General features: G+C 37.0%; 2 protein-coding genes across 2 annotated transcripts; one reads left to right on the forward strand and one right to left on the reverse strand.

Annotated features, from left to right (window-relative positions):
• The first annotated feature begins 82 nt into the window (after positions 1-82).
• On the forward strand, positions 83-12,345 carry LOC132118318 (dnaJ homolog subfamily C member 11-like). Its single transcript, XM_059528096.1, has 16 exons — positions 83-236; positions 1,049-1,178; positions 1,935-2,008; positions 2,141-2,242; positions 2,322-2,456; positions 6,704-6,826; positions 6,923-6,996; positions 7,068-7,257; positions 7,362-7,447; positions 9,584-9,700; positions 9,787-9,942; positions 10,107-10,176; positions 10,399-10,456; positions 10,556-10,698; positions 11,748-11,877; positions 12,054-12,345. The coding sequence occupies exons 1-16, from the start codon at positions 165-167 to the stop codon at positions 12,077-12,079; spliced, it is 1,686 nt and encodes a 561-aa protein (XP_059384079.1). The 5' UTR covers positions 83-164; the 3' UTR covers positions 12,080-12,345.
• A 1,249-nt stretch (positions 12,346-13,594) lies between these two features.
• thap3 (THAP domain containing, apoptosis associated protein 3) lies at positions 13,595-14,990 on the reverse strand. Its single transcript, XM_059527054.1, has 4 exons — positions 14,611-14,990; positions 14,327-14,522; positions 14,071-14,244; positions 13,595-13,973 (listed from the first exon to the last, which is right to left on the reverse strand). The coding sequence occupies exons 1-4, from the start codon at positions 14,682-14,684 to the stop codon at positions 13,707-13,709; spliced, it is 711 nt and encodes a 236-aa protein (XP_059383037.1). The 5' UTR covers positions 14,685-14,990; the 3' UTR covers positions 13,595-13,706.
• Between the last annotated feature and the right edge of the window lie 126 nt (positions 14,991-15,116).

Consider the following 15,116-nt stretch of genomic DNA (forward strand, 5'->3'; position numbering starts at 1 on the left):
AACTGCAAGGGTCCGTATACATATCTATTGGGACAGGCCCAAAGAACTCTCCATTTGCTCCCATCCTGAGGGTGGCGCTGAAGCTCTGCATGCGCTCCGATTCTACACACCAAAAACCAGCGTAGTTTGATCTGGCGCTGGCCCGGGGATGAAAGGTGGTAAATATGGCGGCGGCCTTGGAAGAAGATGAAATCGACAATGATGATTATTATTCTCTGTTAAACGTCCGCAGAGAGGTATGACATGTTGTTATTAACAGAGAAGCTTAAGATGAGAAAGCCGGAAGTGAACAGTAAAAGCTGGCGCTTCAGGTATAGCGCTTTTAAACAGGATCCAACAGCATGTCGTTAAGCTGTAGCTCAGTCAGCACACCGTGACCCTTACTTAATCATTGTGTTCAAGCAGGAATTTGACTGCATGGCCATTAATAAATCGGATGCATATAATATATACATGCCTTCTGTTTTCTTTAACCTTAAACGAGAAACACTGAGTGAAAACACTATGTAGGTGATTCATTTTGGCGTTTCTCAACTGTTAAAGTGAAACTGCTTCCAAAGTGTTGACTTCAATCAAAAAAACTATGTAAATAATATTTAACACATCTTTTAAACGACATTGTTTTGTTTTTGCCAGCTGTTAAGATTATTAGAAATAATAATAATTTCTAATATTATTAGAAAGAACAATTTACTCGCCCTCATGTTGCTCAATCTGCATAACTTAATTCTGTGGAGACGTTGTGCAGAATGTTTTGGACAGACAGCCATCTTTTGGCAAACAATGTAATCAAATTGTGACTGACATTTTCATTTTGTATAATTTAGTGGAACAGAACAAAAAGTTAAACATTTATGACACTTTAAAGTTTTCACAGAAGCCTTGAGAGGAATTTATTTAATCTTGGTTACAAATTCGGAACTTGTTTTTAGACATTTCTTGAAGCTTTGGGGCTTGATTTTGCACCTTTTTATGTTATGTCCTCCCAAGAGCAATTTAGAGTTATTTAGGTTTACGATGAATGATTTCTGTTTAACTTTATATACAGGCCACACAGGATGAGCTCAAGGCTTCATATCGCCGTCTTTGCATGCTCTACCACCCAGACAAGCACAGAGATCCAGAGCTTAAAAGTCAGGCAGAGCAGCTTTTTAACTTGGTTCACCAGGCATATGAAGGTATGTTGTTTTTGCACTTTTAAAGCCTTTGACAAAGCAAGCCACTTTTGTTTTATTGTTGTTTTTGATTTTACTGTTAAGGAAGCATTTTGTTTTTAAAGGGATATTCATCATTTACCATATTTTAAGGACTATAAGTTGCACTTGTTTTCATAGTTTGGCTGGTCCTGCGACTAATAGTCAGGTGCGATTTATTTATCAAAATTAATTTGACATGAACCAAGAGAAAAAATTACCGTCTACAGCCGCGAGAGGGCGCTCTATACTACTCCGTGCTCCTGTAGCCTACACTGAAAACATAGAGCGCCCTCTCGCGGCTGTAGACAGTAATGTTTTCTCTTGGTTCTAAATAAATGCAACTTATAGTCCAGTGCGACTTTTTCCTCGTCATGACCTATTTTTGGACTGATGCGACTTATACTTAGGTGCGACTTATAGCCGGAAAATACGGTAATCACTCTCATGTTGTTCCAAACCTGTATGCATTTTATGACACATTATGAAAAATGTTGATAACCAAACCAGTTCCCCTTTGACTTCCATTGTTTTGCAAGTCAATGAAAACTGAAACTGTTTAGTTAACAACATTCTTCAGAATATCTGTGTTCCACAGTCAGGTTTGGAACATCATTAGGTAAATGGTGACAAACTCATTTTTGGGTGAACTATCTCTTTAACAGACCATTTCTCTGTAGTAAAACAAATTTTTAATACCAAGTCATGGATATTTAATTATTGTGATTTGTTCTTTTGCAGTACTAAGTGACCCACAATCTAGAGCAATCTATGACATATATGGGAAGAGAGGGCTGGATGTGGAAGGATGGGAGGTAAGTTAGCTATTCAGAAGACAAAAAATGCTTCAGCATTCATTTCATACTTCAATAACATTTCAAGCAAATCATTTGCCCAGTGGGCATTTGTGTCATCTTTTTTGTGCTCACTACAATAATGATTTCTAGATAGTGGAGAGGAAAAGAACACCAGCAGAGATCCATGAAGAGTATGAGCGACTTCAAAGAGAGAGAGAGGAGAGAAGACTACAGCAAAGGACCAACCCCAAGGTTTGACCTAATGCCCTCAAATCAGCAGCCGCTGTCATCATTAATACAAGTATCGCTGATTGTTCTGTGTCTCACTCAGGGGACAATTAGCGTGGGTATTGATGCAACAGATCTCTTTGATCACTATGAGGAAGATTATGAAGAGATCTCTGGTGGTGGCAGTGGCCTACCGCACATTGAGATAAACAGGATGCACATATCACAGTCGATAGAGGTATAGTCCTTACATCAAGTTTTTTCTGATCTCATAGGTACAGTACTGTTCAGAAGTTTGGGTCAGTAAGGTTTTTGTGTTTCTTTTGAAAAACAAATACTTTTATTCAGAATGGATGCATTGAATTAAAAGCAATACAGATGTGTAATGTTACAAAATATTTCTATTTCAAATAAATGTTGTACTTTTAAGCTCTTCAAAGTAGAGGTCGACCGATATACCGCCCGGCTGATATGTCGGGCGGATATTTGTCATTTTTTTATATATCGGCATTGGCCGATATCCGTGTTTAGTAGCGCCGATTTAAAGTCAGGCACGTCGGCGGGCAGCCCCGTGTTATTGGTGCGGTGGAAAGTGCTGCTGCAGCAGCATGTGAAGCACCCCAAGCCAAAACTTTTGGAAGATTCAACAGCAGTCCTGGGAGATAAAGGTAGTCAGAGAATTTCACTCTGTAAATGGGGTGGAGAAGTTGACAGCTCTAACAAACACTGCAGCGTGACGTTACCAAAGTAAACTGTCTCTGACGTTACTCCGCCCCGCTCACAGACAGCTGTGCTGGAGCTGCCCAGAACGGTGAATCACATTTGTTCGGAAGCATGGTTTGATGTAGACAATAACCAGTTTTCCATCCAACTCATTTGTATTTAGGGATGTCAATATTCGATAATTTCCATGATCGATCGTCATTTAAATTAATGATCAATTAATTACTTTAATGCTGCAAAATGCGTCTGCAGCGGTATTATTATTATGTGCAAAAGCCACTTGGAAAAAAGCTTTCTCATCCGAATTAAAGGGGTTTTAGTCTGACTAAAACGCTAGTAGCAGGACTGTAAAATGAATAGATGTGATTATGATCATTTGATAAAATGAAGAGAGCGCGCCATACGTTGGAGATCATTTTACTTTGTTGACTGTTTCCCGTCAAGGAGACCGCTGAATGCGCCTCTTTAAATGGTCTCGTGGTGCTCGTTGTTGTATTTTAAAACGCATCTGCGATGTTTTCAAATGACTCACTATAGTAGTGGTGCAACGGATCATCATTGATCCGTGATCCGTTCGGATCAATATCTTCGGTTCGGCACACACGTGACCCGCGGATTGATTTATGAAAAAAAAAAGTTGCGCATGTTTAGTCCACACTCAGTGGTAATGGCGAGCGGAGGAACGGAGGAGCTTGAACGGCCGGTTCATTTTGGATTCCCTGTCAGATATAATGATGAGGAAAGAGGTTAGAGTAAAAATATTGTGCCAGATCTTTATGAACAGGAGAAGAAAACAGTTGTGGATGAACTATCCCGAGCATCCTCTGTTGCGCTCACGACAGAAGGGTGGACGTCCAGGGGGACGGAGAGCTCTGTGATGATAACTGCTCACTTCATCTCAGCACACTGGAAGATGAGAAGTCGGGCTATTATGTTAAAAAGAAGATATTATGTGCACTTTAAGTTGATTTCATATATTTTAATTTAATAATTTAATGTTAATAAAAAAAGACAAGACATGTTTATGTGTTAGGTTATTGCTCACGTCTCGTTCTGCACATATCCAAATGTTTCCATATTCGCAATGTATCTGAATGTTAAAATATAATAATTTTTATTTATTTAATGTACACTAGACGGAAAGATCATCCTCTTTACATGAGCAAAAACCTTGGCATAACAGCAGAGTGGACCGGTATACTACGGTCTATTTAAACTGACCAGTGTAACCTTTTAAATGTTTGGTTGACTATACTTTATTTTAATAATGAACAGACTGCGATGTAAGTTTGAAATTAGAATGCACTTTAGATGTTCTGTGTCATTTATACCAAACACAAATGTTGCTGGTTGCTAGTGTGTTTGCAGCACTACTGTTATTTATTTTTTATATATTTATTTTTTTTATATTTTTTCAGATTTTTATTTTTAAAATTGTATTTATTTAAATGTATATTTAAGTTTACATTTATGTTCCAACAAACTTGAAAAAATTCTACTTGATAAATTCTCAAACTTTTATGCAAATATATATAAATATATATTACCTGTTTTATATATTTAATACTTGGTCAGTTTATTGATTTTGTTTGGTTAACTTTGGATACATTTTTTATTTTAATACCATGCAGTGCACAAAATTAATATTCGAGAGATGGTTCAAGTCAGTGCTCAATAAATGATAAGTTTAGAAATGTTGTGCATCCACTTATTATTAGTGTGACATTTTTGCATGCAAATGAAGGGGAAAACTTCAAGATATCGGCCCTAAAAATCGGCAGCACATATCGGCCATCGGCTGACCCTGACCTCTAAACATCGGCATCGGCTATAGAAAAACCCATATCGGTCTATCTCTACTTCAAAGAATACTTGAAAAAATGAATCATGTTTCCACAAAACTATTAAGCAGTACAGCTGTTTTCAAGAACTGTAGATTAATGTAGTATCAATGTTTTAGCAATAAATCTAATAATCATATTCTAATGATTTCTGAAGGATTCTGTGACACTGGAGTGATGTCTGCTGAAAATTCAGATTATCACAGAAATAAATTATATTTATAAAATCTAATAAGGTTTCACAGTATTACTGGTTTCACTGTATTTTGTTTAAATGAATTCAGCCTTGGTGAGCATGAGAGACCTCTTACATTCTCTTACATACTCTGGTCAGTTATGAAGTTATGATAGGGCACAATGCAAGTGTATACATATAAATATGCTTTCTGTGTATGGTTAAATGACATGATGCTTATTTTTGGTCCTGTTGTATTTATTTATGTATTTAAAACATGAAACCTAAATTGAAAAAATACTTGTGATTTAAACTCGGGCTCGACATTAACCCTTGTCCGGGACAAGTGGATTGTGTGAAGGGGAAAGTGATGAAGAATTTTACTTGCCTGACCGGACAATAACCTGATCAAAATTTTAATAACAAACAATAACTAGGGCAGCACTAAAATATGGCAAGAATGATTCAGATTTTATTACTTTCAGTGTAAACGGTCGCGTCAGTTGAAGCTCGTGCAGTCTGTCAAACTCACTGAGAAATCAACGCTATAAGAACAGCACACACAAAGAAACAAACATACTGCAGTAGAAAAAATATAAATATTCTATATAATATATGCAACATCACACGACCAGGAGTCATGTTTTCCCGACTTTCAGCTCGATTCCCAATGTGATATTAATTTTATTTTATTTAACTTTAGTTAAATAAACAAGTAATATTAACTGACTTACATTTTAGACACATTATGGATCGTTTTTGCTTCATTTCGCTAACAAAAATGGTTCTAAGCAAAGCCACAGCAGAACAGTCGCGTATCTCCGAGCAACACACAACAGTCTTTCGTTACTAAATGATTCAGTGAGCCATTTATAAAAACGGTTAACTGCTTCATTTATTAAATGAATCAGACGTTTGAACGAATCGGTTGAATCAATGATTCATTCATTAAGACAGTAACTTGCCACCACCTACTGGTGATCTAATTTAATTTTTAAAAGTATAATTTTTCCAACATTTCATATTTGTGTTTCAAAAAAGTACCGTATTTTCCGGACTATAAGTCGGACTATAAGTTTTTTCATAGTTTGGCTGGTCCTGCGACTTATAGTCCAGTGCGACTTATATATGTTTTTTTTTTTCTCATCATGACGTATTTTTGGACTGATGCGACTTATTCTCAGGTGCGACTTATAGTCCGAAAAATACGGTAAAACATTAATCTAATAACATTATTTATGCATTTGGACAGATGGAGTTTGTTGATACTGATATCATTTGAATAGTAACAACCATAAAGTGTCTTATTATTCTAACTTAATGTATTGATTACATGTAAGAATTCAACGTAAATGGAGACATTTACATTTAATCAGTTTAGGAAAATGTTTTCCTTTATAAAGTTAAAAATTGTAACAGCAATCAATTTAAGGCAAATATAAAAAAATATGCTGATTAAAGTTATACCTATATATATATATATATATATATATATATATATATATATATATATATATATATATATATATATATATATATACATACATAAAATATTCGAACAAGTAACTTTTTTACTCCGAAAAGTAAATGGTTGAAGCTCATGTCAAAGCTTAATGTTGAGCCCTGAAACTAGATATTTCCTTTCTTTTAAAAGATTTTCATTTATTGTGGAAGAACATTTATGTCATTGGCCCTGATCTTAATACACTTGTGAGGCTTATATACTGTTCATCTCTGCTCTCATAGGCCCCTTTGACAACCTCAGACACAGCCATTCTTTCCGGCTCTCTCTCCACACACAATGGAAATGGGGGAGGAAACATAAACTTGGCCTTGCGGCGAGTCACCTCAGCTAAGGGCTGGGGAGAAGTAAGTGCTTTCCGTTAATGCTTTACATAATAATGGACTAGATTATCATTTTTGCTGAGCTTCCAATCAAACATGATTCATGCATGTTTAATACAGGTTGAGTTTGGGGCAGGAGACACACATGGACCTCTCTTTGGGTTAAAAATTTTCCGTAACTTAACTTCACGCTGGTGAGTACAGCACATCTGTTTTTAAGAAGATTGAGCAGATTGTATATTGAAGATCTATTTGTATTTTTTAGCTTCACAACAGCTCATTGTGGCATGCAGTTTTCATCCCGTGGCATACGGCCGGGGCTCACTACTATGCTTGCACGCCACCTGGACAAAAACACTATGGGTTATTTACAGTGGCGCTGGGGAACTCAGTCTTCCATGAACAGCAGCATCGTCAGGGACACCAAAAGCAGCCATTTCACCTTTGCTGTGCAGGTCATTTGCTTGTTATGCACAGCATCACCTGATCTTTATTCCAATCTTTATTCCAATGTTTTTTTTCCTCAACCACTGTTCATGATCTTTTATTATTGCCATAGTTGGGAATTCCACACACATTTATCATGATGAGCTACCAGTACAAATTCCAGGATGATGACCAGACCAAGATCAAGGGCTCTGTCAAGTATGTATCTGTGGATTCTGTCTTTGTCTTTTTCTGCTTTGCATATAGATGGCTTGTAGTTGTATTTTTAAATAGCTACGTTTGCACTTTTAACAAAAAAAAAGATGGTTAGTTAAAACAGGTTGTTCAAAAAAAAAAAGTTACTGGTAGAACTTATCAGCCAATATTAGCTTTGAGTATTATTATGCAAATTTTTTGTTGATAGTTGTTTTTGTTTTTTTATATTGTTTCATTACTTTTGCTGTGTTTAAAGAGTTCTACCTAATCAAATTCTTTATGATTGTTATACTTTATCATTGTGCTTTAAATTGTTTTGCTTATCAAGCACCCTATTTGACACATATTTTATCTTGACTATTTGCATGTGTAAACAATAAAAAGAAGGTTTGTATCAAGTTTGGATTAAATCAGATGTGCCCGGTGTGACCTTTAAATGCTTGTATATTGAAAACCATATACAGTTGCATCTCAAAAAATTAGAATATCATGGAAAAGGTCTTTTATTTTATTTTTTTAATTAAAAAGTGCAAACTTTTTTTATATTGTAGATTCATTACACATAGACTGAAATATTTCAAGAGGTTTTTTTTTTGTTTTAATTCTGATGGTTACGACTTGCAGCTTAGGAAAATTAAAAGTTCGGTATCTCAAAAAATGTTAATATTCTATTTTGAGCTTGAATAGTTTGAGTAATTTTGAGTATAAATAAAGGGTACCTCTTGGGCTAGTTTAGAACATGCCACCACAATTCTGGGAACGACTACTGACTTGACAGTTGTCCAGAAGATGATCATCAACACCCTCCACAAGGAGGGTAAGCCACAGAAGGTCATTGCTGAAAGGGCTGGCTGTTCAGAGTGCTGTATCAAAATATATTCATAGAAAGTTGACTAGAAGAAAATAGTGTGGTAGGAAAAGGTGCACAAGCAACAGGGATGACCACAGCCTTGGGAAGATTGTCAGGAAAAGCCGATTCAAGAACTTGGGAGAGATTCACAAGGAGTGGACTGAAGCTGAAGTCAGCGCATCAAGAGTCACCTCGCTCAGAAAAAGAGCTACAAAGCTACTTCTGAAACAGAAACAACGTCAACTGGGCTAAGGAGAAAAAGTACTGGACTGTTGCTCAGTGGTCCACAGTCCTCTTTTCAGATGAAAGTAAATTTAGCATTTCATTAGTAAATCAAGGTCTGGAGTCTGGAGGAAGACTGGAGAGGCACAGAATCCAAAGTCCAGTGTGAAGTTTCTGAAGTCAGTGATGATTTGGGGTGCCGTGACGTCTGCTAGTGTTGGTCCATTGTGTTTTATCAAGTCCAAAGTCAATGCAGCCATCTACCAGGAGATTTTAGAGCACTTTATGCTTCCATCTGCTGACAAGCTTTATGGAGATGCTGATTTCCTTTTCCAGCAGGACTTTAGCACCTGCCCACAGTGACACAACCACTTCCAAGTGGTTTGATGACCATGATGTGCTTGATTTGCCAGCCAACTCACCTGACCTGAACCTCACAGAGAATCTATGGGGTATTGTGAAGAGGAAGATAAGTAACATCTGACAAACAATACAGAGGAGCTGAAGGCCGCTATCAAAGCAACCTGGGCTTCAATAACGCCTCAATAACGTCACAGGCTGATCGCCTCCATGCCACGCTACACTGAAGCACTAATTCGTGCAAAAGGAGCCCCAACCAAGTTTGCTTTTTTTTAATTCAGGTACAAAAAATAAAGAACTTTTCCATGTAATTGTAATTTTTTTTCAGATGCACCAGTATCAGTTGAAATTCACTTTTGCTCACATCAGTACTGCCTATTTTGATCAACTGCAATCTTTGGTTTGAGCTGTTTTGTAATTGAATTAGGTTAGCCCATTTTCTGTTTGCTTATTTCACATTTGATAATAAAATACTATACAGCAAACACTCTGCAGTATTGCTGTGGACTCCCTAGCTGGTCTATTGAATGTAAAGAAACCGGAAATCAGTGTATTTGTCCTTGCAGTATAAATGCAGCATCTGTCTGATACGCTAAATTCTGTATTCATGTGACCAGCAGTTTATTTGTGGCTGATCACTACAACTGTCTTAATAATTCTCATTTTCTGTTTCTAGCCTGTAAAAAATAACAGCACTTGTGTTGCAGGTCAGGGTTTTTCGGTACAGTGGTTGAATATGGTGCTGAAACTAAGATCAGTCGACACAGTGTCCTGGGCGCTACTGTCAGTGTCGGAGTACCTCAAGGCGTCTCTCTCAAGATCAAGTAAAATGCTTTTGATCATTTTGAAGCTATATTCCAATAGCAGTTTTTCAGTAGCTCTGAAATCATGATATTTTTGTCTATCCCAGGTTGAACCGAGCGAGCCAGACGTACTTGTTCCCCATCCACTTAACAGACCAGCTTCTACCCAGCGCCGTTTTTTATGCCACTGTCGGACCCCTTGTGTTCTACTTGGCCATCCAGCGGCTAGTTATCAGACCTTACCTTCATGCACAGCAGGAACAGTAAGCCTTTTTAGCTGATTATATGTGCAGAATCACACTAACATGTTTCATTTTGTTGTCTTTTACTGGCCAGTTGACTTTTCAGTACTCTTCTCCAACCTTTTTCCCCTTTAAGTCTGGAAAGTAATTGTAAATTAAAAGTGAACCTTTGGTCTTTTGTTTAGGGAGCTTGAGAAGCAGCGGGAGAGTTCGGCATCAGACATTGCCAAAAAGAAGCAAGAGGCAGAAGCAGCTGTGAGTTCATAATGTCTAAATACACTGCAAATAATTTATAATGCATGACCGTTTAAAGTGGTCATAACTTTCACAGAAGGCTCTTTGTGTTTGGAGAAACAATGAGTTAGCATCAGGCTATCGTTCCTGTCTGCACATCAGTCGCTGTGTCAGGGTGATAAATGTGTGCCTTCACTATGTGCATATACAAGCAGTCTTATTTGAAATCACTCTTTTCCCAAGGTTCTGCTGATGCAAGAGTCTGTGCGTAGAATTATCGAAGCAGAGGAGTCCAAAATGGGTATGACCTTATAACACCCGATAGCATTGGACGTGATCAAACTTTGATTTGAACTTTCTGCCAAGTGAGGATTGGTGACTTAAACTCCTTGTGTACCAGGTCTGATCATCCTCAATGCCTGGTATGGCAAGTTTGTGACAGACAACAGCCGGAAACATGAAAGGGCAAGGGTCATTGATGTGACGGTGCCTCTACAGTGCTTGGTGAAGGACTCCAAGCTCGTTCTCACAGAAGCCTCTAAGGTAAAGCACAGTTATGCTTGCTTTGTAATAGGTTTTGGTCCAGAAGACAAATAAGCGATAAAAAGTAGAAAGGTGAAGTGACGTGTGGTCAAGTATAGTGTCCCATACTCGGAATTTGTGCTCTGCATTTAACCCATTCAAGTACACACACAATGTAAACATACCCGGAGAAGTGGGCAGCCCGGGGAGTAGTAGGCGGTTCGGTGCCTTGCTCAAGGTTCTGACCTCAGTTGTGGTATTGAGGGTGGAAGAGAGATATTCGCTCCTCCCACCTACAATCCCTGCCGGAACCAAGACTCAAACCCACAACCTTCGGGTTACAAGTCCGACTATCCATTAGGCCACGACTGCCCTGGATGAGAGAGAGAGTGTTATTGGAATAGCAATGAATTCTCAGAACAGAAGGTTTTATCTAGTTTTCTGAAATGTTTTGTTTGTGCTTTCTAAAGCTTGATCTTGCTTCTGAAATATTAAATGTATTTTTGCATCCCTGTACTGAAAGAAAAAGGGAAAAGAAACTGAAAGCGAGTGAAAAATTTAAACAGTTATAAATAAAGACACACAAGAGTTCAAAGGTTTCAGGTCAGTGTGATTTTTATAACTATCAGTATATACTTTCAGCAAAGATGCTTTCAATTCGTTAAAAATGACAGTAAGGACGGTTATGTCACAAAAACTAGTTTCATATAATGAAATATAATTCCATTTCTGTTCATCAAAGTGGTATCAGCTTCCACAAATATATTAACCTGAACAACTGTTTTTAGCATTATAGACTTAATAAGAATTGTTTTGAATGGTAGTGTAAGTTTCCTAGAAGTTTTCTTAATATTCCAATAAATGCTAAAAAAAATGTAGTTATGTAGTTTTAAAAAGTAGCTTAATGTTTTTTGTTTTTTTTAAAGCCTCAGATGTCCTAATGTTGCATGAAATGATTAACAAATAAAAAGATACAATAAACCGAGCCTTTGGAAAACAGAACTGATTCACCCCTAATGTTAAATGCTATAATGGGTATTAAGAGATTTTTTTTGCATGCATGTCCTCAGGCTGGGTTACCGGGCTTCTACGACCCCTGTGTAGGTGAGGAGAAGAGTCTCAAGGTGCTGTATCAGTTCAGAGGTGTGATGCACCAAGTTCTGTGTGGTGACACAGAAGCACTCAGGATACCAAAACAATGTGAGTACGCAAACCAGACAAAACAATCAGCAGTTGTTTTAGAGCATTAATTTTTATTCGTAATATCTTCACTTTGATGACAAATGCTTAAGTGTGTTTACTAGCAGTAAAGATGAATGCTATTCCCAATTGTAATTTAAAATCTTATATTCTTTTGTCTTTCCTCTCCTTTGTAGCCCACAGGATTGATAATGACAGTTAGGAACCTGTATCTCTGGAGTTGAAAGGGACAGTTTGGACTGGTGTAGACTGAGACACAGATGTTCTGGAGTACTGCCCTGGAAACACTCTGTGCCCTTAAAAGTCTTCATATACATATTTATCCTTTATTTTGTTGCTGTTTTAAATATTACTCTACATGATCTGTTAGAACATTTAATTGGAGCATTTAATTCACTGGATTCCCATAAATAAATATGTCCTTTGCCAGAAAAAAAGCTTAAACTATAGATATATATTTGTGTTGGTAGGCCTTAAAACCATTTTTAAACAAAGGCCCCCCTCCTCAGATATGGAGCCACAACGGTGCATGTAATCAGCACTCAGCAGAGAGAGCTATTTTACCCTCATTACATCACACAGAAACATTGCTGCTTGATCCGACTCACTGAATCCCACGGGAGCTGGTGTACCCTAGCTGTCAGCCTTCTTTCTATATCTGACTTTTTGTACCACCAGCTTCCAAATAAATGATCTTGCAATTGTTTAGGAGGCAAATCATGTTCTTAGTGAAAACCTGGCTGCTGAATCATTTGCATTATTTTTCTATTTCATCCCTTCCCTCGAGTCTAATATTTGGAGGCCCACCTCTCGTACTTCACGTCTGCCAGCAGTGTCATAGGAATTGAAGGGGCCAATGCAAACAATATGCCGGTATTGTGAACTGTGTACTAAATTTCATGTAGGGCTAGTCTCCCACCTTGTGTCCAAAGACTTGAATAGCAGTCGATGAAGGGATATTAGTGGAACGTCCTCTCTATTTTAGACTCAATCTCCCTTAATCCCTGCATTTTAGTGCCATAAGTCATACAGGGAAGATTTAAACCCCCATTACAGTCTTTGGGTTATTAACAATTTGTTGCCTTTTTGGTATTTGGGATCTTTATGCAAGAAAACTAATTTGTCTTGATAAATGACTGATCCTTTATTTGAAAGACTGGCTGTATGGAATGTCTTTTCCTGTTTCCTTTTTGAGTAGTATAATTTATATGAATTGTGTCCATTTTGCACACTTGCCATTTGAATGATGTTAAAAAAGACAATCTATAATTGTTGGCTGAAGTACAAAAGATGTTTGTTATACTTTACCTAATGGCCACTTGCCACTTGCAGCAAGTATAGACTGTCTTTTTTAAAATAAATCTTCAAGGAACAATGGAAATGTATATTGGGTTTGAATGGTGTACATCATTTTTATTTTAAAAAAATAGAGAAAACTTAGATAATCTTAACACTTTACTAGTTCGTTTTCATTTCAACATTCACTAATAGGTTATTAAAATCTGAAGTTTTATCTGTTAATATTTGATGGACCTGAGCTACTAGCAATTAACCTTTATATTTTTATTAACTAATGTTAACAAAGATTAATGAAAGGGACCTTACTGTAAAATGTTACCATTAAATCTATAAATGTTCTCCTAAAAATTATTTCACACAAGTCAAAAGCACAGTCATTTAAGTTTTAATTGGACATATCTCTCCAATTAAAGAAAAAAACTTGTCACTTTTGCTGCTTTTCAAGAAATACATTTGTTGAACACTTTTTCTATGACCAAAAGTTCAGGCTGCTTAAAGTTCAAAGATGTTTGTGCAACCCGAGGTCTTCATTATTGCTTGACTAGGTTTTGAAGCAACGTACCCATTGATAGCTGTGAATATCTTTGGCGACACATATATCTATATCTGAGCTGTCGGCGCAAAGTCAGAAGTTCTCTTTGAGCATCTTGCAGTTTGAGTTTCATTCTTTTTATCAATTTGCATTTGGTCTGCAATTTTTTCTGTAGCCAGCTGTTAGTATCTAAAACATTAAACAAACGGGCTTTAGTCACACATGGGTCCAAAAGAGAATAGGTGTGGTCTGTGGCAGCTAAATCCTGTTTAAAAAAAAAAAAAAAAAAAAAGCATTTAATCCATAACTAGTATTATACATACACAGGAACATAAGAGTAGGCTGTGAGATAAAAGATTCACCTTTGTGGTTTGACAGTAAGCCTCTTCATTGCTGTGAGAGTGTTGAGCATCCTCATACTGCATCTCAGTTTGAGGATCCTCAGTGAAAGGAGGCGTCCTGTCAGGTGCTGTGTCATCCCATTTATCAGCAGCAGATTTTAATGCTCTCTTCAGCCTCTTCCTACAATTATTTTGCTGACGGCACAAAGATGACAACGAGACTAAGATGAAAAACACATTTTGTATTCAAATGTATCTATACTGTGACCTTATTTACCTTTGTATCCTGAGATGGGACTGTGAAAAGAGTTGGTACTGCGTTCCACAATAGATTTTTACGGTTGCCCAAACCACTGAAACAATCAGGAGTGAAATGCAGTGAACAAATAACCATGTGCTTCCTTGGCTGAAAGTCGTCACGCCCAAGGTTCTCTAACCATTGTTTCAGAACCGATGGTTTACTGAAAGGGAACCTGACAAGAAAAAAAGATGAAATGTCTTGCAAAATGTATTTAGGATATGTTTAATCATCTTAAAAGTAAGCTGTCCATCATTGCCTACCTGTGGAACGTGATTTCGGGATTTTTGTTATTGTACCTATTTGTGCAATTATGTGCAGAACAACTTTTCGGCATCCTTGCCCCGAACAAAAATGGCGCTTATGAAAAGCCCCGCAGTGTCTCAAAATTATTAAAACCTATAACATGAACATGTTCTTTGCTGTATTATTTGATATGTTTGTTATATTACAATCAATAAAACTTAGAGTACTCTGAGATAACATTTTCTTTTTCACACACAAAAAAAACAATCCTTAAAACGAACTATATTCAGTTACGTTTTCCGGTGATTCGTCTCCAAGCTTTTCAAAATAAAAGTCCTAAGGTCGTAAATGAAGGTGCAGCTCAGTCAAGTCAAACACTAGGCACTAATAAAAGTAATACATAAAAGAGGGACTTTGTTTGGTAACTCATTTAAGCAAGATTGCTTTCCCCATTTAATACTTTTGATAATATATATATATATTTATGATATGACAACTTATAAATAAAAGAGTGGACTTTGTG

This window comes from Carassius carassius, chromosome 37 (genome assembly GCF_963082965.1).
Source record: "Carassius carassius chromosome 37, fCarCar2.1, whole genome shotgun sequence".
Taxonomy (NCBI): Eukaryota; Metazoa; Chordata; class Actinopteri; order Cypriniformes; family Cyprinidae; genus Carassius; species Carassius carassius.

What these genes read in the sequence shown, in the direction of transcription:
- thap3 (XM_059527054.1), bottom strand. Translation starts at nt 14,684, where the DNA reads ATGCCGAAAAGTTGTTCTGCACATAATTGCACAAATAGGTACAATAAC. An exon ending in CCCGAAATCACGTTCCACAG is followed by an intron (nt 14,523 to 14,610) that starts GTAGGCAATGAT and finishes TTTTCTTGTCAG; the next exon opens with GTTCCCTTTCAGTAAACCAT. An exon ending in TCCCATCTCAGGATACAAAG is followed by an intron (nt 14,245 to 14,326) that starts GTAAATAAGGTC and finishes TTGTGCCGTCAG; the next exon opens with CAAAATAATTGTAGGAAGAG.
- LOC132118318 (XM_059528096.1), top strand. Translation starts at nt 165, where the DNA reads ATGGCGGCGGCCTTGGAAGAAGATGAAATCGACAATGATGATTATTAT. An exon ending in GGTTCACCAGGCATATGAAG is followed by an intron (nt 1,179 to 1,934) that starts GTATGTTGTTTT and finishes GTTCTTTTGCAG; the next exon opens with TACTAAGTGACCCACAATCT. An exon ending in ACTCAGGATACCAAAACAAT is followed by an intron (nt 11,878 to 12,053) that starts GTGAGTACGCAA and finishes TCTCCTTTGTAG; the next exon opens with CCCACAGGATTGATAATGAC.